General features: G+C 35.2%; 1 protein-coding gene across 1 annotated transcript in view; it reads right to left on the bottom strand.

The window, feature by feature from the left end:
• WDPCP (WD repeat containing planar cell polarity effector) overlaps nucleotides 1-21120 on the bottom strand; it is a 369564-nt gene that overhangs the window by 224948 nt on the left and 123496 nt on the right. The window contains exons 9-11 of the mRNA XM_046661836.1: nucleotides 18736-18869; nucleotides 15065-15256; nucleotides 2178-2787 (exon numbers count right to left, since the gene is read on the bottom strand). Of these exons, the coding sequence (XP_046517792.1) occupies nucleotides 2178-2787; nucleotides 15065-15256; nucleotides 18736-18869 (936 nt within the window). The remainder of the gene's footprint in view (nucleotides 1-2177; nucleotides 2788-15064; nucleotides 15257-18735; nucleotides 18870-21120) is intronic.

The raw sequence follows: 21120 nt of genomic DNA, 5'->3' as shown, positions 1-21120 counted from the left end.
ATGAAAATTCCACATGGATGCCCAGAATCAGCACTGTGTTAATTCAAGAAGTATATTAAAATTTTTGGATGTATTTAGTAGCAGATCCTAAGAAAAATCTGTTCTTTAAACAGGGTTTTCTTTAAAAAAAAAAAAACAAAAAACAAAGATCTGTTAGTTGGAATCTACTGTTTCAAGGAATATACTCTTCCTAAGAAAAATAAATAACCTATAATAAACATTAATCTTATAATACATTTAAGAAATTCTGGGAAACTTCCTATTTAGATCTTTTAAAGAGCCTGTAAGACTGTAAAATTTCCCTATCCTATAAAACTTGAGTCATATTAAAAATAAAATTTAAATGATAAATGTCAGTTGCAGAAGTTATCACCTTTTCATTTGAAAGCTTGACTTCTATTGGATAATTCTCTTCCAAGAGACCTTCTTGGGAAAAAGAGGTGACAGCCAACTCATTGCCTAATTGATTTAGGAACAGTGCCCAGGGAGACAGTCCAATTAAGTTTACAAGCTGGCAATTAGCAGGAAGCCCTATAAATCCCTACACTGAGAGCCTGTTTACTTTAGTAAGAAGGCAAATGTGCTAGAGATAGGAAGAGAAAGCTGTGCTTTTTGCAAAGCTGTTGTGAATAGGCCCACAAGGGAAGGCTGAAGAAAAGCTAGGTATACGTGGGCAGACAGCCTTCTGTTTGACAGGTAAGCAGGTAATTTATAGGGAGGATGTGTGTGTGTGTGCGTGTGTGTTTTAACAGATATGCAAAACATCTAACATCCACTTTAATGAGTGTTGCGTATGGAGACATACAACTGTTAAACATGTAGTCCGGCAAAGTAGAACTAGATTATCTCATAACAAATGAGATTCCAAACTTTTTTTCTTGGACAATATTAACATTATGAATAGACTTAGTTGCATTTTTATGATGGAGAAAGAAAATAACCCTTGCGTTATATCCATCATATCTTTCAGGTTAATCAAGTCATTTTCACTGGATTTATTTCATGTGTTCCATTTCAGAGGCAAGTAGATCCATAAAAAAATTAAGTAAACCGACAGTTATTTAACAAACACTACGTCTTTAAAAACTTAACTTTGTACCACAGAGCCAAAACTTCCTGTAAGAAGTTTTAAAAATGTATTTATTTTTCTATGTTTTCAAGTAGCAGTAATGTGCATTAACTAAAATCTGTTTTTTTAAATGTAAGTGAGGTTTTCTCAAGAATGTTAAATTGTACAAAACTACTTAAAGAATACTATATATTTCAGGGCACAGCTAGTAATGAAAAACTACAAAAAAATAAATCATAATAAAATTTTGTTTTAAAGTTTCCTTTTTGAAATGGGCTACATTAATATATATTTTTCATACTATTGATAAACGCTTTTGAAAATTTTTATCTAAAAGGGAAACAAAAGAAGTTATACATATATCTTTAGCAAATTCTAACTAAACATTTGCTTTCCCTTCTTTTAAAATACTTGTTTTACACTATTCCAATCTGGGAAGCAATGGACACCTATAATCTAAAATTATTCTATTTTATTTTTTTTTTTTGAGGAAGATTAGCCCTGAGCTAACATCTGCCACCAATCCTCCTCTTTTTGCTGACAAAGACGGGCCGTGAGCTAACATCTGTGCCCATCTTCCTCTATTGTACGCGAGACGTCTGCCACAGCATGGCTTGACAAGCAGTGTGCATAGGTCCGCACCCAGGATCCAAACCAGCGAACCCTGAGCCACCAAAGCAGAATGCGTGAACTTAACCACTGTGCCACTGGGCTGGCCCCTAAAATAATTTTAATTAAAAAAGTATTATATTCTTACAATACAGAATTTTATTAATGGATATAAAAATACTTTTAAAATTTCTTAAGGAGTTTTTTTAGTAGACGGTTTACTTTGGAAAGTCTCAAATGTGAAAAGTTCAGGCTTTTTATTCATCACAAAGGATAATTAGTGTAATTTCCAAATTCTTCAATATCTAATCTTCCTTGACATTTAAAAAATCATCCACAAAGCTTTCTTAAGGAAACTATATGAAATGTTTGAAAGGCAAGCATATTTAGGGGATGACAAACAGAAAATCTACATTCCGACAATAGTTTTATTATCTTAATTATGATGTCACCATCATAAACACTTTAATTTACTTACTCACCAATTTCCTTGACTTACCAAGTTTAAAGAGAAGTACACCCAAAGGTCCTCTGTCAAACCTGAGGAAGAGGAGATCATAGATGTCCCCACTGTCAGGCTTCTGAGAAACAACCTGAGGAGCTATCCACTGCATTTGAACAAGACCGCTGGAAAGATCAAAGAATTTATTGAATTGCAGAGTCTCCCTGGGTGAGCGGTCTTCAGCCAAAAGCTGGATGTTAATAGGGGACAGAGCCATATCAAAAATTTGCAGCTCCCCTTGGTTGCTGCCAACTAGCAGAATGGAGCCAGTTGGGTGGCAGCATATTAATGAAGGCAAAAGTTCAGCCTGGGCTAAGAGAGTCACTCTACGGTGAGTTTCATAAAGAATTAGTGAAGAATCTTCACAGCCCAGAATCAGTTTGTCTTCAGTAACATTCCTGCAGCAGCTAATGGCCTTTGATCTTAGTGGTATTCTGGTGACTGATACACAATGGATTTTATTCCGAACATATTCATAGATGCAGCTGTCAGCCATGGGCTCTTTGTCTACACTGATGGAGCGCTCCACTGTCAACACCTGATAAGGCTGTTTGGTGCCAAAGCGAACATCCAGTGGATCCCATTCTGTGCGGACAGAACTCAGAACCTGTAAGAAATGTATCAAGTGTGTTCACATAGACCTTGGTTTTTCTTCCGTTGTCACACATAGGCCTGCATATTAATCCAGCATCCTGTTGTTGTTATCACCTTAAACATCAATAACATCTAAGTATGTATGTGTATATGTATGTGTGGTGTATATAAATCTCACATAGAATACATATATAAATATATATAGCACAGCTGCAGAGATTAAACTATAAGATTTTAACTTTAACATTTTGTTTCACAAAGTCTGTAAATAAGACAAATTTGTCTCACAATTTATAAAAACTAATAAGGTGGGCTTTTAGTAAAATAATATGATTAGCAGAATATCTAAAAAGTCAGAAGTTTGATTTTTAACAGGATGAATAAAGAACTTTAAACAATTTAGCTAATCTCCTCCCCAATTCTAAAATTATGGATAAATTACTGACCAGAAATAAATTTCTAATTAGTAGGGCAGGATAGGCAAAGGAACAAACTTTAGAACTCTGTTAACGGTTTTGTAGAAATATTTTACTATCAGAAAGGATATGTAGGGTTGTTAAGTTGACAAATGACCAACAGAAAGAAAGAATAATATAACGCACCGGTTTTAAAATAAAACAATTAAGACCTAGTAAGTATATGACTTGTCAATACTGATGAAGTAAAATTTTAAAAGCATCTTTGGTATAAAAAGGAAAGGCTACAAGAAACATCTAGGCAGAAGAAAAAAGAAATAAAATAATAGGCCCTTCATTTTATTCATATGTAAATGTCAGAGGCCAAGAACCTGGAGAGTGGTATTAAAGAGGGTATTTTCTAACACTTTGTCAAAAACTTCAAAATCAGGTGTAGAACATTAAAAAACACATTTCCACACATATGATAATATTTCATAGAACTACACACACACACAAATTGCATGTAAAATCTGATGAAATCCAACTAAGGCCTATATCTGAGTTAAGAATTTCGTTCTGTGATCATTTTCTAGGATTTGACAATGTACTGTGGTAATGTAAGATGTTATCACTGGGGCAAACTGGGGGAAAAGTACAGGAAAGGAAATCATTTTTAGAAATTTTAGTAATTATTTTAGCAGTTTTTTGAAAGTCAAACTATTTCAAAATTAAAAGTTATTTTTTTTAAAAAAGCACATACAGCTATCAGAAAGGATCTGTAGGGTTGTTAAGTTGACAAATGACCAACAGAAAGAAAGAATGATATAACACACACACATATTTACAGCTATGTTACATAGTGCTGGCTTGGAGAGGGGATGGGGGGTGATGTGAATTGTTTTAAAAATCCATCCTATACGTCACGATCAAACTAATCTCCTAAACTAAATGTTTTTCTCATACTCCCATGTTCAAACCCTTCATTGGCTACTTACTGACTAATGAATTAAATTTTTATTCCTCTGCCTGGAATGCAAAACCCTGTAGGACCCATATCCAACTCCTTCCCTCCCTCACACTCTCTTTCCTGCTTTTTTTCCTTTATTGTCTAATAAATATTTGAGTATGAGCTATAATTGCCAGGCATTGGTCTTGGGTCCTAGGGAGACAGCAGTAAGTGCTCACCCTCAGAGAACATACACTCTAATGGCTGAAGGTAAGGCAACAATTCACAAGCAAACATACACATAGGATATTAATGATCCTATTTATGTACTTCCTAAGTACTATGAAGAAAAGTAAAGCAAAGTAAGGGGAATGGGGAGTGGCAGGAGTGTGTAGGGGCAATAGAGAGATGAGGACACGCCTCTCTGATAAAGGTGATGGGAAGAAGTGAAGGGTGAGCCATGCAGCTGTCTGGGAGAAGAGAGCTCCAGGCAGAGGAAACAAACAGCCTGAGGTGGCGCTCTTGGCCTGGTCAAGGAACAGCAGAGACCAACAAGGCTAGAGGAGAGGGAGGAAGAAAGCAGTAGGAATTGGGGGAAGGGAACAGATTATGTAGTAGCTTGTAGTCCACTGTAGGGACTTTGGCTTTTTATCTAAATGAGATGAGAAGCCATAAGCAAAGGAGGAACATGATCTGACTTGCAAAATCTAGTGTTATATCCTGCAGTCTCCCTTCATTACTCTATTCTGAGTTCAAACTAAACCCTGTGCTGCCATTTTCCCAGCTCTATAACTTGTTACATTAATTAAACAAGGAGGCCATTAGACTGATAGAGCTCTAATGCTTTGGGAGCCTACATAAGCAAACCAAAATCTATGCCTGTAAATGCCTCAAATTTACAAAATCAAAACACTAAGGATAACCAATCACAAACAGCCAACCAGGCTTTAAGCTATAGCCAATCAAATAATTTTCTTTCTTTGTTTCTGCACTTTCTCTATATAAGTCTTTCCCCTGGCTCCTGTTGGCCTAGTGCTCCTAACCACTTCCAGTTTGGCACTGCCCAAGTGGAATAGATTTTTGCTCAAACTCACTCTTAAAATTTTTAATATGCCTCAGTTTATCTTTTAACAACTTCACTGATGTCCTTTGCCTGAAATCCACACTCTTCACCCAAATAGACTCAGTTTTTCCTACCAACCGTACTTACCCTTGAAGAACTAGACCAAACGCTATCCCAGTTTCTGGATTCCTTCCAGCTGAACGGCATCCTTCCTTCGATCTCATCTCCATACCCCCTTCCCAACCCCAACTTGGCCAATGACACTCTTGTGACATTTGACCTTTTATTTACTTTTGATATTTGGTCATATGTACTTATTTTCACTGTACACTTAAAAAAATAAACTGTCTCATCTATTTTACTGTTAGCTATCTAGTAGCTGTCTTCCCAGCTAAATGGCTGAAATTCATTTAAGGGAGGAAAATGTCTTGCATGGCATAATTAAAGATACCATAAGGGGCTGGCCCCATGGCCGAGTGGTTGTGTTGGCGCACTCCGCTTCTACGGCCCAGGGTTTCGCCAGTTCGGATCCTGGGCACGGACATGGTACCGCTCATCAGGCCTTGCTGAGGCAGCGTCCCACATGTCACAGCGAGAAGGACCCACAACTAAAATATACAACTTTGTACTGGGGGGATTTGGGGGGGGGGGGAAGATACTATAAAAGTTTAAAGATTAAAAAACACTTAAGTGTGCATAAATTTCAGTAAAGAGTAACTCCACCAATAATAAGCAGCAGCAAGAAAATAAGGTCCTGGGCTAATCACTTTTCATACATTGTTTTATTTAACCTTTTCAATACTCTAAAGTTAGGTATTACAATCTACATTCTAGAGGTAAGGAAAATGAGGGTCAGAGAGATGGTATAAATTGCCCTTGGTCCAAAAGTTAATAAGTGATAGAGCTGCAGTTTGAATCCAGGTCTGTTTGACTCTAAAAAAACCAAGGTCTCTGCAAGATACACTGCCTCATACACACAAGTAATTAATAAGTTTACACGAATGTACAAGCTCTTCCTCTATGTGATCAGAGGAAGGAATGAGAAGAACCACAGGGCATTAGGAACCTTAAGTGTTGGGGAGTGATCCCACAGAGAGGAGAAGAGTGAAAAAAAGGTAAAGGGACTGAAGAGACAAATGATGCAAATGACAGTGGAGCCTGTTAATCTTGGGGTGAGAAAGAAAGAAGCCTGTGCCACTTTTGTCAAGCAGTGAATAATATAGGCAACCCCGCTTTGAATGACTCAGGACATTTGGAAGGCAAGGTTCTTAACAAGCTGACTTCTTTTAAAGATGCTTCATTCTTGGATTGAATTGTGCTGTATTGAAAATAAATAGTATACTTTGTAAATGTAAATGTAAAAATATCCCTAAAAACGAACCAAATAAAAACTAAACTATTTCCTCACAATATAAATTATACAAACACAAAACATTATTGCTAGTTTTTGCATCTGTTTCTGCAGAAGAAGATAGAAAACAAAACTTTAAGTTTCTTCTATGATGTATGGAATCTTTTGAAAGTAATATTATGTTATGAACAGGGTTAAGTTTATATGACTCTTAAAATATAATGAGATGACATTAGCATCAAAATCCAAAATACTTATGCTTAAAAGTATTTGACATAGTTAGGTTCAGAATTCCAACTTGGACCTGACTATACAACAGCCACAAGCAACACTGCACAGCAGCAGCACATACCAGGGTCTGACTCCTTATTCTGGCGATAGAGAGCTCTGGGATCTTGGGCAAGTTAATCTTTTGGAACTGTACTTTTCTTATCTGTAAAATGAGGATTTATTCACCTGTGTTGCAGGATTGCCATATGAATTAAAAATACTGTATCTAATATGCAGGGGACAGAGGAGCCCTCAATAAATAGTGGCTATTATTGTTGTTCCTGAAGAGAAAGTACTGGATTCTTTGGCATGGATAGCAGATTAAAAAGAATGAGAGAGATGATCCTAAATAAAATCAAAACTTGTTTATTTAGAATTCATGGCTAACACTTAAATAGTTGCAAACTATAAATGTGGAAGACAATTTTAAACATAGAAACGATGTGGCTTGGAAGTTAACATTAAACTGATTTCATTTATTTATGATATTTGGCACTGTGCTTGGCATATGGTAATGGTTCAATAAACACTATTGGCTGAATACATTTTAAATATGACATACAAAGTTCATATTCAATTTCATGATTTTAAATTTATTTAAATTCATAATTATGTGATTTTTAAAGATAACCAATATTATTAGAATAAGAAAAACATTTAAGTCTATGCATATTATTTTATCTCAATGTAGACCAACCCTGAACAACACATACCATTGTTTTGAATGTTTTAAAATTTTATATAAATGTTCTTATACTGGATCATACTGTAATTCCTTTTTGTTCAACTTATTCTTTTGGGATTTAATCATATAGCTCTAGCTCCTTCATTTCAACTTCTGTACAGCATTTTACCCTCTGAATACACCACAAAATACGTTTTCATTCTCCTGTTAGTGGACTTTTAAATTGTTCTAATTTTTTTGCTATTACAAACAATGCTGCTACAAACACGACAGTATGTGTCTCCTTGTGCATGAGTGCCAGTTTTTCATAGTGGAGGGGACTCACAACTTCAATCACATTAGCTGTTTCTAATCTGCTCTCCATAGTGAGTTACTAATTTTTACTACTGTCCCATAAGCAGTAAATGAGAGTTTCCTCTTGTTTCGCATCTTTACTCATCTAAATATATCAACTAAAAACAAAATAGTAATAATTGCATTCAAATGGATACACCTCTTATTTTTAAAAGCTTTCAATGAAATGACATTTGTATACAAAATAAATATATAAATGTGTTATAAGCTTAGAAAAATGGACGTATCTACTAGAAAGTATAAACACTCCCTTATCCATATTTTTTGGTATGTGAAAGTTACCAACTTATATGTTTATATTAATAAAATCCTCCAAGCCACAGAAATATTCATTATAACAGTCAATACAATATATAAAAAAGTTATTTCATGAAAGAAAAGACAAATAGATCAATGGAACAGAATAGAGAGCCCAGAAATAGACCCAGACCCCAGATCAGCTGACTTTATCTGACAAAGGAGTAAAGGTGATTCAACAGAGAAAGGATAGTCTTTTCAACAAATAGTGCTGGAACAACTGGACATCCACGTGCAAATACACGAATATAAACACAGGCCTTAAACCTTTCACAGAAAGTTCATTCAAACTAAAAGTGTTATCATGACCATGAATATGGCATCCCTGATTCTGACATAGTGGCACTGGTAGCACTGTAGTTTTTGAATCTCTCTAAATCCCCACATGAAAGAGACAGTTCAACTAAATAGCAAAATCAAACACTCATGGATTAGATGAGGATTAAAAGAGAGAGAACACTGTATGTAATGAATATATGCTCCAATAACGTATGTAAACTGCAACTGTTTAAAAATGGAAGGAGGAGAAATGAAAAAAACTTAGGGAAAACGTTTTTGAATGTTCTCAGTAATTTATATTAGTGGTGGTAGTACTGGTATGATTATTCTGAGACTGTTAGGTGTGTACTTTAACATAAAGTAAACAAGTAATTATGGGATATTATAATTCATCCCCTGTGTCACTGCAAACTAGGATTTTTGGTATGGAAGAGAGGAGATACAGATGTAACAATAATAAAAAAAAAAAGAGGTTAAATTAAAAACCCTGTAATACTGAACTGGAGTTAGAAGTATCAATATGAACTCACTCTGAGTACTTATATGCATAAAATCACTAGCTCTCTCTACTAAAGAAATCTAGAAACAACAACCAACCCAGTAACAACATCACAATATCCCTAGCTCTCAAACTTGGGCTTAGGGGCTGGCCCAGTGGCGCAGCGGTTAAGTGCACACATTCTGCTTCTCCATGGCCCAGGGTTTGCTGGTTGGGATCCCGGGTGCGGACATGGCACTGCTTGGCACGCCATGCTGTGGGTAGGCGTCCCACATACAAAGTAGAGGAAGATGGGGACGGATGTTAGCTCAGGGCCAGGCTTCCTCAGCAAAAAGAGGAGGATTGGCAGTATTTAGCTCAGGGCTAATCTTCCTCAAAAAACAAAAAAAACAAAAACAAAAACTTGGGGTTAAAATACCATTTTCCATTAAAAGAAACCAGAGCTTATTGAAAAAACGGCAAATTCCAGGTCTGGGGCAGGAAATGTACAAGAGGAGCATGGAACATACTGTCATACCAGATAGGAGGGAAGCTACCCAAGACTATTGTGGTCATGACAAAAAGAGGAGTGAACTTGAAGACACTCCCACTGGCCAAAGGTAAGACAATCTGAGCTTCCAAAAGAACAACAATTATAATTTATGAAAGCCAAATCAAATATGTTTAAATCCATGAATTAATAATACTATTTTAAAAACAAAAACTAATTAGTTACCTTCAGGGAGTGATAGAGAATCAATTCGCTATCTTGAAAACTGGTACATTTATCCTGATTATACTATATGAATTCACCCACTGTGAAAACAAATAGGAGATGAATGGATACTTTTTATAAAAGTATCTCAATTAATAAATGAAAAAATAATAACATAATTGGAATATCACCATTTTGCAACCCTAATGAATAAGGGATCTAGGCATTGAGCATCAATAGCTGCTAACATCAAAAAAGAGAGACAACCAAAAGAGAGAGAGAGAGCCTGACATTATGTGCCTTCTGATAAAAGAACACACCATCCCATAGTCTTACCAACACTACTAACTTGCAGAATTTTCAAAAGACAAAGAAACATGTTCAAACACACCATGGTTATGCAAACAACAAAATCCAGACAGTGGGGCACTGCAGTTTCAACAGATAAATTTTAAGGAAAAGGAGGAGATGGAGGGAGAACTTGTAGAGTAAAAGACATTTAAGAGACACATTACAGTGTTTTAAATGGATTTAATTTTGGGGAATGCACATTAAGGTGAAAAAAAACTAGATGGGTATACAAGATAGTGATTAAAAGTCATGATAGGAGGTTACTTTTGGGGACCAGGAAGGGGTTGAGATTGTGGTGGTATTTCTGGATACTTGGCAAAGTTCTATTTCTTGACCTCAGTGTGGTTCCAGGGGTGTTTCCTTTGTAATAGCTCATTAAACTGTACATTTATTTTGTGTAGTTTTCTTTATGTGTGTTTTATAATGAGGAGATTTTTTTTAAAAACCATCATCCCTAAAATAGAAAATCTTTGTTATTTGGTTGAAAGTTAACACAGCTCATACATTTCTCTGGAAGAGGTATTTCTGACTTATTTTGGCTTTTCAGCTGAATGCATTCATAATGCTCTCTGAATGCTTCTTTTATCAAACTATACTGTATTAAAAGTTGGTCACATTTTAATTTCCTATCAGTTGCTATTCCTCTAAATCATTGCATATACAGTTTTAATTTTTATGGGGAAAAAAGTTATCTTTGTGAAGTTATATTTCCCTAGCCCTGACAACAGTTTTTAAGGTTTAATAGCTCTGCTTCTGTGTTTTTGATTAATTTGGTAAACAATTCAGGTGACCTTCTCTGAGTAATTTTATCTTGAAATTACCACCATATTCAGAAAGCATTATCAAATCCATACACCACATTATATATGACAATCCACACATACCCCATTAAAAACTATTTTTAAATGAATATACTGATAGAAATTTTCTTTTTCTGCATACTATCTATTGTATATTTTTCAAAAGAACTGTTTTTCCAAATTACATAACTCTGCACTAAGCTTCTAATTAAGATGTGTACTGTTGTTTAGAGCTCTGCAGTGTGAAATTAGACCAGCAGTTTTCTAATATCCATAAAATAAATAAAAAAAAGTTTCTTCTCTGAAAGACAGATAATTCAGTCACAGAGAGCTTATTTCTATGTTTCCTTTGTTTTCCTTTTTTTTAGCTGCTTGGTAAGCCAATTTTCTACTTAGACTCTACTGTTACAACTCTCATTTGGTTCAGTATGTGGGCTTTATCCTTTCCATGGTCTGTTATGCAAAAAAGATGGCTTTAAAATTTTCTTTTAGTTTGCTGTAAAGCAGTGGTTCTCAACTTGGATGCACATGAGAATCACCTAGGGAACCTGTAAAAGAATACTGATGCCTCCTCCCTCTCTGGAGATCCTGATGTAACTGGTCTGGGTGGGCCCCTTTGTAAAAGCTCTGCAGGTGATTGTAATGTGTTGCCAAGGCTGGGAACCACTACTCCAGGATCTTGCCACTGTCCAAATAAAAGCTTATTATCTTTTCTGATTGAACTTGGATGGGAAATGCTTTTAAAAAATTCTATAGTTTAATAGATGCAAAGATTAAATTTCTTCTCTATGAGGCTGCTACTTTTTTAGTTTGAATTTTAGGGTTTAAGAGTATATTGTATCTTTTATTCTGATGATTAGTTCAAGAAGTCCATTGGTCACTAGTGAAAAAAAACTTAAAGACATAGGTATGAATATCACTTTTATAGACTAGTGGTTTTAGTTCATGATGTTGTAAAAAATGTACTATGATTCATAGTTAAAGATTACGTCTTCACACACAAAAAAAGAAGCAATTATTTCCCTAGATATTTCTTCCAAAAGACATTCACCTTTTTTTGTTGTTGTTGTTGTTTTTTGTTTTTTTTTGAGGAAGATTAGCCCTCAGCTAACTACTGCCAGTCCTCCTCTTTTTGCTGAGGAAGCCTGGCTCTGAGCTAACATCCGTGCCCATCTTCCTCTAGTTTATACGCGGGAGGCCTACCACAGCATGGCTGCCAAGCAGTGCCATGTCCGCACCCGAGATCCGAACCAGCTAACCCCGGGCCGCCGAGAAGCGGAACGTGCGAACTTAACCGCTGCGCCACCGGGCCGGCCCCAAGACATTCACCTTTTGCATATAGAAGTTCACATACGGTTCTGAAAAAGAAATCTTTACAAATTTTTCCTGCAGTAAAATTTTGATAGAATGACTGAAAGGGCCAAATCCAAGACAAAAACTACTTGCTTAAAAAATGAATTATATATTTTAATATATTAGGATCAAAAAAGGGAACATTAACTATGCAGTCAGTGATGAATAATTAAAAATCATGTGCAAATGTCACATACAACTTTATGAAAATCTATTCAAATACTTACATAAAATGGATAATTTTCTAGAAATACGAATTATGGAAAATGATTCAAGGAAAAAATAGAATTCCTGAAAAACAAACAACCCTTAAAAAATGGAATCAGCTATAAAAAATCTACCTTCCTTGAAAGACATCATACTCAGGTAGCTTTATGGGTAGTTTTACCAAACATTCAAGTATCAGATAATTCCTTTTGGTACTGTTTCAGAGAGGAGAAAAGGAAAAAGCTAACCAAATCACTCCATAAGGCTAGTACAACCTTGATGTGAAAGTGAGAAAAGATAGTAAAAGGAAGTAAAATTGTGTAACAATCTCATATTTGAGCAAATTCTGAAGCTTCATTAATGCTCTCCCCTTACTATCTCTCTAAGTAGAATCAAGCATTCCCCATTGGCTCCTACTATACCTTACACATATCTATCCACCGCACCATTTAACACTGAGTGCACCTACATGTTTTCATATTTGTCTCTCACTAGTAGACACTAAGATCCCTGCAGGCAGGGATATTGCTGTAGTCATATCCCCAGGAATGAAATACAGTACTCACTCCATGGTCATACTCAATAGTTGTTGAATGATGTGGAAAGAGAGAGGGAAGGGCCTTTCAGGTAGAAATACCAGTAATGTGTATAGGCAGGGGGTGAGAAACAATGAGGCAGTGAATAAACCATGTGGCTAGAACATAGGTTTGTATAAGGAAATAACATTGGGGAGGTAGGCGAGGGCCAGTTAGGGTGGACTTTTCAGTGCCGAGGCTAAGTTTACTTTCAGTATCTACTGAAGGTATTTGAGCAGGCAATGGCTAAATCAGATCTGTGCTTCAGAATCCAGATGAGAACTTTTTTTTTTTTTTTGCAGGGAAGGATTTGCCCTGAGCTAACATCTGTGGCCAATCTTCCTCTTTTTTTTTTCTCCTTTTTTCCTCCCCAAAGTCCCAGTGCGTGGTTGTCTATCAAAGTTATAAGTGCTTCTAGTTCTTCTACATGAGCCACAGCCATATCATGGCAACTGACAGATGGGTGGTGTGGTCCTGTGACCAGAAAGTAAACCCAAGCCATCAAAGCAGTGACAGCACCAAACTTTAACCACTACGCCATCAGGGCTGGCTCCAGATAGCACTTTTTAGAGCTGTCAGGGACCTGGAGGTGACCTACATGGTCTAAGTCCACCATTTTAAAAATTAGAAAACTAAAGTCAGAGAGGGTAGGTGATCCACCCAAGGCCAAGAATTAGCTAAAAGCAGGAAGAAGCTTAGATTTTAGTTAGTACATGGTCCAATCAACAGGCAAACCGGGTTTATCCAACTCCAGAGTCCATGATCTAGATGACACCGGGAGATGAGGTATGTAGACCATATGTATATCCTTTTAGAACAGTCATAATTTCATGTAATACACTCATTTCAAATAAAGGTAATTTATGTAATGTATAACTAAAGGTTGATTTAATTATTTTTACTTTTATTATAAAATAGAACATTTAATAGAATTATAATTAGCTTTATTAAATTAAGTCATTTTGAAGAAGTATTTCAATCAATTAGCTTCTGGATCCAAGATCAATAAAATGGTGGGCATGAACAGGAAGTGAATAGGAACAAAGCATTTCCTTAGCTTCACAAAATCCACACCTAAAGCATTACAAGTGGTTTTAGTTACTGCAACAGAATTGGAAAAGTTCCAGAAAAAGGTTAGTTAATTAAGTGATTAATCAAAAAGAACTCTTCAGTCTTAAAAAAACAGCCTGAAAGTTTATAAAGCCAGAAGAGGTAGATAGGGATGGAGAAAACTTGGACGACTTATGTCACAGAATACTAATTCTGAGAAATACTTCTTAAAATCTAAAAGACAATAGATTTAGAGAAAATATAGGAACATACTATTTACCCAGCCAAAAACTAAAAAACTGAGGGGTGGGGGTGCTTTTTCTTTTTAAGTTATAAAGAAGAAAAACAGAATTTCATACTCAAAGTACTGGTACAAGCTGAAAATACCCATAGGTTCACAATAATGAATAGAAACACTGTCAGGAATAGTGTGAGATATTGTCCTCACCTCCTAGATTAACCCTCTTGGTGCTCCTGTCTGAGGTAGGATACAAGACTGAGAAATCCATTGCTCTGTAGCCTTTCTTACAAATTCTTGCCCCAGCCATGATTTAGTACCACAGGGTCTTGAACAAAATAATCACTTGACTAACGTGTTCATTAATTGACTAACTGAAATTTAAAGAAGGTGATTGATAACACAGCTTTGAAAGGCATGAAATCATGAGCAAATAGTAATGACAGTACTAATAATGATAATAACAAGAATCACAACAGTGATCAGTGATTGAGAGCTTACTGTATGTAGGTATTGCTCTAAATGCATGTATTAACTCATTTATCTTCATTAACTTTATTTTTCAAATAATGAAACCACAGCACATAGAGGTTAGTAACCTGCTCAAGGACAAAGAGCTAGGCAGTGGCAGAGCTAGAATCTGAACCCAGGAGCCTGTGCTCTTAATCACTGTGCTATTCAGGCCAGCCCTGGAATTGTCTGCATCCTCTAAATGTGATACTTTTAAGGATCCCATTTCATATGTAATTTCTTTTTCTGAATATTTGGAAAAATAAATTATAGTTTTCAAAAAGTATTTGCATTTATTTCACAATAGAAAAACTAATAATCCTATTTCATTTGTTCTTCAATAAAATGTATATATTTTCTTTAGATTTACCTCCAGTCTTCCTTGAGCATAACCCAGGAGCAGGAGATTGGCTCTGTTCTTCTCAGAAGAAATGGGGGCCCAAGGCCAAGCATCATCACTGACCAGTGGCCACCAGCAAACAACTATATCCTGAACACAATTGATAGCTAGACGACGCTCTGTTGTCCTGTTTACTGGGCCAGGTATTTCATAATAGGAAATCTAACGGTTAAAAAGAAAAAAGCATACAAGAATCACTTTTTTAAAATGCAAAATCCTCACAGTATTACAAAAATGAAAGCATCTGTAAATGTAGATAAATGCAAGTAAATATGCATGTTAAACATGTGCTTAAGGAGGTGTCAGAATTTACCAAACTCTTTTGACACATACATAAAAAAGACATATGTTCAAAATTCTCCCCATTTTTAGCAGAGGAAAGGAAAAGGAGTAAAGTGAGTTAGGGAGGAATTAGTTGCAGCAATCCCAATCAATACCAAAATGTACAGTCATGGTTGCTTGACAGCATCGACCTACACATAGGATTTAAGACCAGCTGTATTAAATGACAAGTTCAGCACTGCTGACCAAGAGTGTCTGACTACTGTTTAAGACATAACATGCTAACAATGACTGACAACAATAAAAGGAAAAACAACTTGAGGCAAATATTGCTTTAAAGAATATATAAGACATACACACATATATTCTGCCTAAAAGGATAAGCCACAGCATCATTCGTAAAAGTTTATGCAGCTTCTGAGAATTATGCTTCTCTTTCTTAGGAAGGATTTGTAGAATTTATTATTCAAACTATGTTATTTTGGAACATGGTTATTTGAAAACATAAGCACGGCACCATCTGGGTGATACATGCCAAGGAAATATAGATTGCACCGTATTTCTGCTTAAGGAATTAATGGAAGGTTGATAGCTTGGAAGAAAAAAAAAACTATCTTGCCATTGCTGGTCAGCAATAATCGAACCACTTTCTGGGGATTAAGCGCATGGCTAAGCCTACTGGACCAGACACTAGCAAAGGGCAGGGGGTCTTCTTATCAGAGAAATGCTTCTGGAGCCAGTCTCACTACATGACAGATTGCTTTCATATTCCTGTCTGCAAGGCAACAAAGGATGGCAGTAATGCGATAATGCCAGAGTGCAATGGGTGTTAAGAACCCGTTGCATTTATGTATTGTATTTAGTAAATAATCAGGCTCATCCAAATTGTGATCTCACCACTCAACCAAGGCCATTAAAATCAAGGTTAATGCTTTAATAATCCTTTGCTATTTTTTTTAATATGGTCAAAAGGAACTCTTTTCTATTTGCATGGCCATAATATTATTGACCTCTTCATCCTCTGAATGCACATCAAAAGGAACTGAAATCAAAATAATTACCAGTGTTGTTCTCTCATGGTAAACATTTAACTCCTTGTATTGTCCCTTCACTGTTAAATAAATGGAATTGGATTTTTAAAATGTAGACAGGAAAACTTGTTAAAGGTCAGTAGTTCCAGGATATTTACCCTGCAATTTTCTTTACCAAAATTATTTCAATCTGAAAGAATTAAATTATGGTACAACTATAAAGAAAAGCAGAATTATAATGCTCTATACTGTTTCCTTGTTTTAAAATCTAAATGGGCAATGACAGACAACACAGAGGTACTTTATGCTCTGAAGTGTAAATTCTTATATTTAAGCTCTCAGTATCATTATTTTAACTAGCTATCTTCTTATTTGGGAGAAATACCACAAGGGAATTGCTAAATCCTTAAAAATACACATACAGTATTTTGATGTCCTAGGTGCCATGTAAAGATGTTACTTACAAATTTCTAGATGAGGAAATAGAGTTAAAACAAGAGACTGGTACTTTCAGTCCTCACGTAATGTAAATCCTGTATGTTATCTGAAATTTCAGGTTTCCTACAAGTTTTAATGGCATCAGTATTCTATCATGATGGTCAAGAGGGCAAGTAAAATGAACAAGTTCCTTAAAATATCCTTCCAATGGACAAATGGCACTTTTTACTAAGTATTAAATATCTATATTTTAAATATTGAACCGGAAAATGAAAACCATGGGCTTTCCAAAGGGAAGTAGGTTACTTTTCTTATGTATAAGAATGTTCTTAATTTCCCAAATCCAAAGGCAGGAAGAATAAACAATTAATCCCCTTACTTAAGGTATAAGGGCCCACATACTAGGTCTATTTTCTAGATCTTTTCATAAGAAAAGATATCCTGACAGTTTTTCTCTCTCTCTCGTTAATGGGTAATACTATCCTTCAACTGAGAAGACTTTACCAAGTTGTCCATCAAACCTAAGATGGAGAAACTAGTTCCACAAAAATTTTAAAATAGCATTAAAGACATTTACTTTAAATAGTTTGAGTTAACGTATATTGGTGCATTTTAAAGACCAGTACTAGTAAATAAACAATATTTCAAGTAAATCTACAGTTAGCCATTCTGGAAAATAACATCCCATTAAGAGTGTTAATATCAATTTTTTAACTAACCAAATAAAATACGAGTACCACTAATTTCCAGTTAAAGAAAATTAATATTATGCAGAGTATTATAGAAGGTCCACAAAGCTGGCAAACAAAACCAAATTGTCATTTATTACCAGGATGAAAAACTTATTTATTTTATCTCATATTAAAAATCTTTTTTAAAAGAATAGATGTTTCTACTAGATAAAATTAAATCTCCCCCCATACCACTACCACCTCAATCCCAATAAGAAATAATCCCCAAGGGTAAAAGGTTAGGTTAAATACTACTTTTTCAAAAAACCACAAAGTTTCAAGCCACAAAGCTGCCTTCTAAAAATCATTGCCCTTGTTACAGATACTCTAGGTATGGCATAAATGTGCATCTTTTTTAAGGAAGCTGTATATCAGCTCTGTTCCCAGTGAACAGTCTCAAATCCACGTCGCAGAAGCTGGATCAATCTTGCAAACACAAATCACTGCTGAAAAGAGGCCTTGAACTGAAACAGCCTGGAAAATGTATTAGATACTCATTCTAGCAGAGAGTATGCCTTTCAAGCAGTTAAAATGTAATGTGGCAAAACTTAAATTAAACACATCATTTAAAATAAAAATCTTGCCTTAACAGATGTAAAGTCCCTGATACAAGGAAACAAATTACCTAGAGTTAGTGAAGGGAGAGATACTACTACAAGAAGGAGATTTCTTTTTGCATCTTCTCCAGTTATAGTTGGGAGTAGTGGGGGGTGTCTTCCCACTCCTTGTTTATTACACTTTTCTATTAACCTTTCAAAATGCCTTCTTCTTTCTTTCTTTTCTTGTGAAATGGAAGCCAGAGTAGCTATCCTAGCCTAGAAAGATGATATGGGGTCTTAGGGAAAAATGACAATGGTGTATATACTACCACTAGCAAGAAAACCATTTTCAAACGTGTATTTGCCTCTATTCTCTGTCTTTGACTTCCATAAGTACTACATAAATTGCTCCAAACATGCCATTGTTAGACCTCCTAGTGAAAGTAAAAAAGAAAACTTAGTATGGCCACTGTTTCTAGTGAAGTAAGCTTAATCCTGTAATAACTCTGGTTTTTCTGAAATCCAGAATGTTCAAGAATAATGAGCATAATATCAACTCATGTGATACTCTGGTATATCTTAATAATTAATAATATGACTATATAAATTGAAATCTCTACCTTATAATCCAAGGCTGAGAGTTTTTCCAGTCTTTTATTTACATCAGGAGAACCCATCTTCTTGGTAAACTGAATAAAACATAGTTTGTTTTGTGCAAAAAATGATAAGATGATAAAGCTGTCTGTGAGAAGAGCTAAGAAAAAGAAAAAAATTGATAATACTATCAAATACTAAGTTAGAATAAAATAATAATGAATTAATATATTTTTTCCACTGAAATATTACAAAAAGGTATTTTCAGAAGATGAATATTAACTGAAAAACTAAAGTCTCCTAAATAGCATTATGATGTTTTACAAGGATATTAAAGATATTGAGAATAAACAATAATCATCAATCTAATCATGCATGGTTTTGGTATTTCTCCTTTTTTCCTGAGACCATTTCAATATACACTGATGTTTGGGGACAACCACCAAAAGAGATGTATTTGGAACCAGGGCTAGAAAAGCATAAAATAAAGACTATTTCACACCTGAATGTAAAGATGAAAACAGTTATTTTTATGTGTGCTTAGCCTTTAATCCTGTGTTTATATGATATAAACCATCTGAGAAGAAATTGGATTTTTCCAATGTTCTCCATCAATCTTTTTTTTAATTATTTTTAAATTTTTCATCAATGAACCTTCTTTTTGAGGGTGTACAAGTAGAATGAAATAAAGCATATTATGCCCAAAATGCACATTATACAAATTAATATTTAATAATACAGATTAGCAAAAATATTTCTATACTTTATTTCTAAAGGACACAAGTAGGTAGATAATTCATATTCATGGGTTACATCAAGGGCCATTATTAATGTTATACAAATTATTGATAAAAACACATAATAAAAGTTTGAAAAATGTTTTATAGTGTTCCTAGCATAAAGAAATTATTGAATGTTTTCTTTATTTTTCTTTACTTCCACACCCCTGGCTGTGCAAGCAGTGGCCAACAGTAGACCTACACAATTACAGGAGAATCTGGAGAACTGCCAAGACATCACATTGTTATCATGGTCTCATGAGAGTGTATTATTTGGGGTATAAATAAAAGAAACAAGTGAAAAAAGATATCTCAGAGAAATGAATAGTGTTGGAAGTCTCCTTTTAATTCTTATAGAGGAGCATCAATATGACAAAATCATCACAGCCACTATTTTATTTGCAGTGTCAACAAAGGGGTCAATTATTAGACATATTAAAATGGAACCTCTTCCATAAGGAAGCTTCCTGAGCACTATGTTCCTATAAGAAAAAGGAAATAACACACTTTAATCCTACCCCCAGCTTCTTATTATCACTAATGTTACTAATTATAGCCACCCTACAGAGAGCTTTTCTCTAAGATTATGAAATTGTGTCTGATTTATTCAGGGGTAGCTAGTGAGAGCACACAGCAGAAGGAAAGTTTCTATATTCTCACCTCTGTCCCTTCCAGTAGACCACACTTTGCTTTGATTATTCAATTTAAGATACTGACAATTTTGAATCTCTAATGATAATGTAACCTGACTCTTAGACCCTTTTACCTCAAATAAAAGAATATAATCTTCAGGAGTCAGCACAGTATAGTGGAAAGAAAATGGGCTTTGCAGCTACAACCTGGGTTCAAATCTCAGCTCAGTCATTTTCAAGCTGTTCCTTGTTATCTCATTTGTGGGCACATTCCTTAGGATCTCAGCTTCAATTTCCTTATGTATAAAATTGAAATAACTATACCTTATAAAGTTTTTTTTTATTATTGAAGTAGAGTTGACATACAATATTATGTTAGTTTCAGGTGTGTAACATAGTGATTTGACACCTATATACATTACGAATTGATTACCATGATAAGTCTAGTAACCACCTGTCACCATACAAAGTTATTACAATATTATTGACTAAATTCCCTATGAGGTATATTAAATCCCCATGACTTATTCATTTTATAACTGGAAGTTTATACCTCTTAGTCTCCTTCATCTATTTCATTGAATCCCCCCACCCTATAAGGTTTTTTCCTTTGTTTTTTTAAAGATTTTATTTTTCCTTTTTCTCCCAAAGCCCCCTGGTACATAGTTGTGTATTTTCAGTTGTGGGTCCTTCTAGTTGTGGCATGTGGGATGCCGCCTTAGCATGGCTTGACAAGCAGTGCCAAGTCTGCACCTAGGATTCAAACCGGTGAAACCCTGGGCTGCTGAAGCAGAGCGCATGAACCCAACCACTCAGCTACCGGGCCAGCCCCTAAGGTTATTTTTTGAATTAAATGAAATAGGTAGGTTGGCACAGCATAGAGCCTTTTAGAGCTCATAAATGTCAGTATCCTACCTTTTCAATAATTGGCTTAAAATCTTTTTTATGTGCTTTGTAGCAACTACATACTGATTGTGGTATCACTTAATAGGATCCAGAT

The sequence above is a fragment of the Equus quagga genome, chromosome 5 (assembly GCF_021613505.1).
Source record: "Equus quagga isolate Etosha38 chromosome 5, UCLA_HA_Equagga_1.0, whole genome shotgun sequence".
Classification (NCBI taxonomy): domain Eukaryota; kingdom Metazoa; phylum Chordata; class Mammalia; order Perissodactyla; family Equidae; genus Equus; species Equus quagga.
This window is presented reverse-complemented; position numbering and strand designations above follow the sequence as displayed.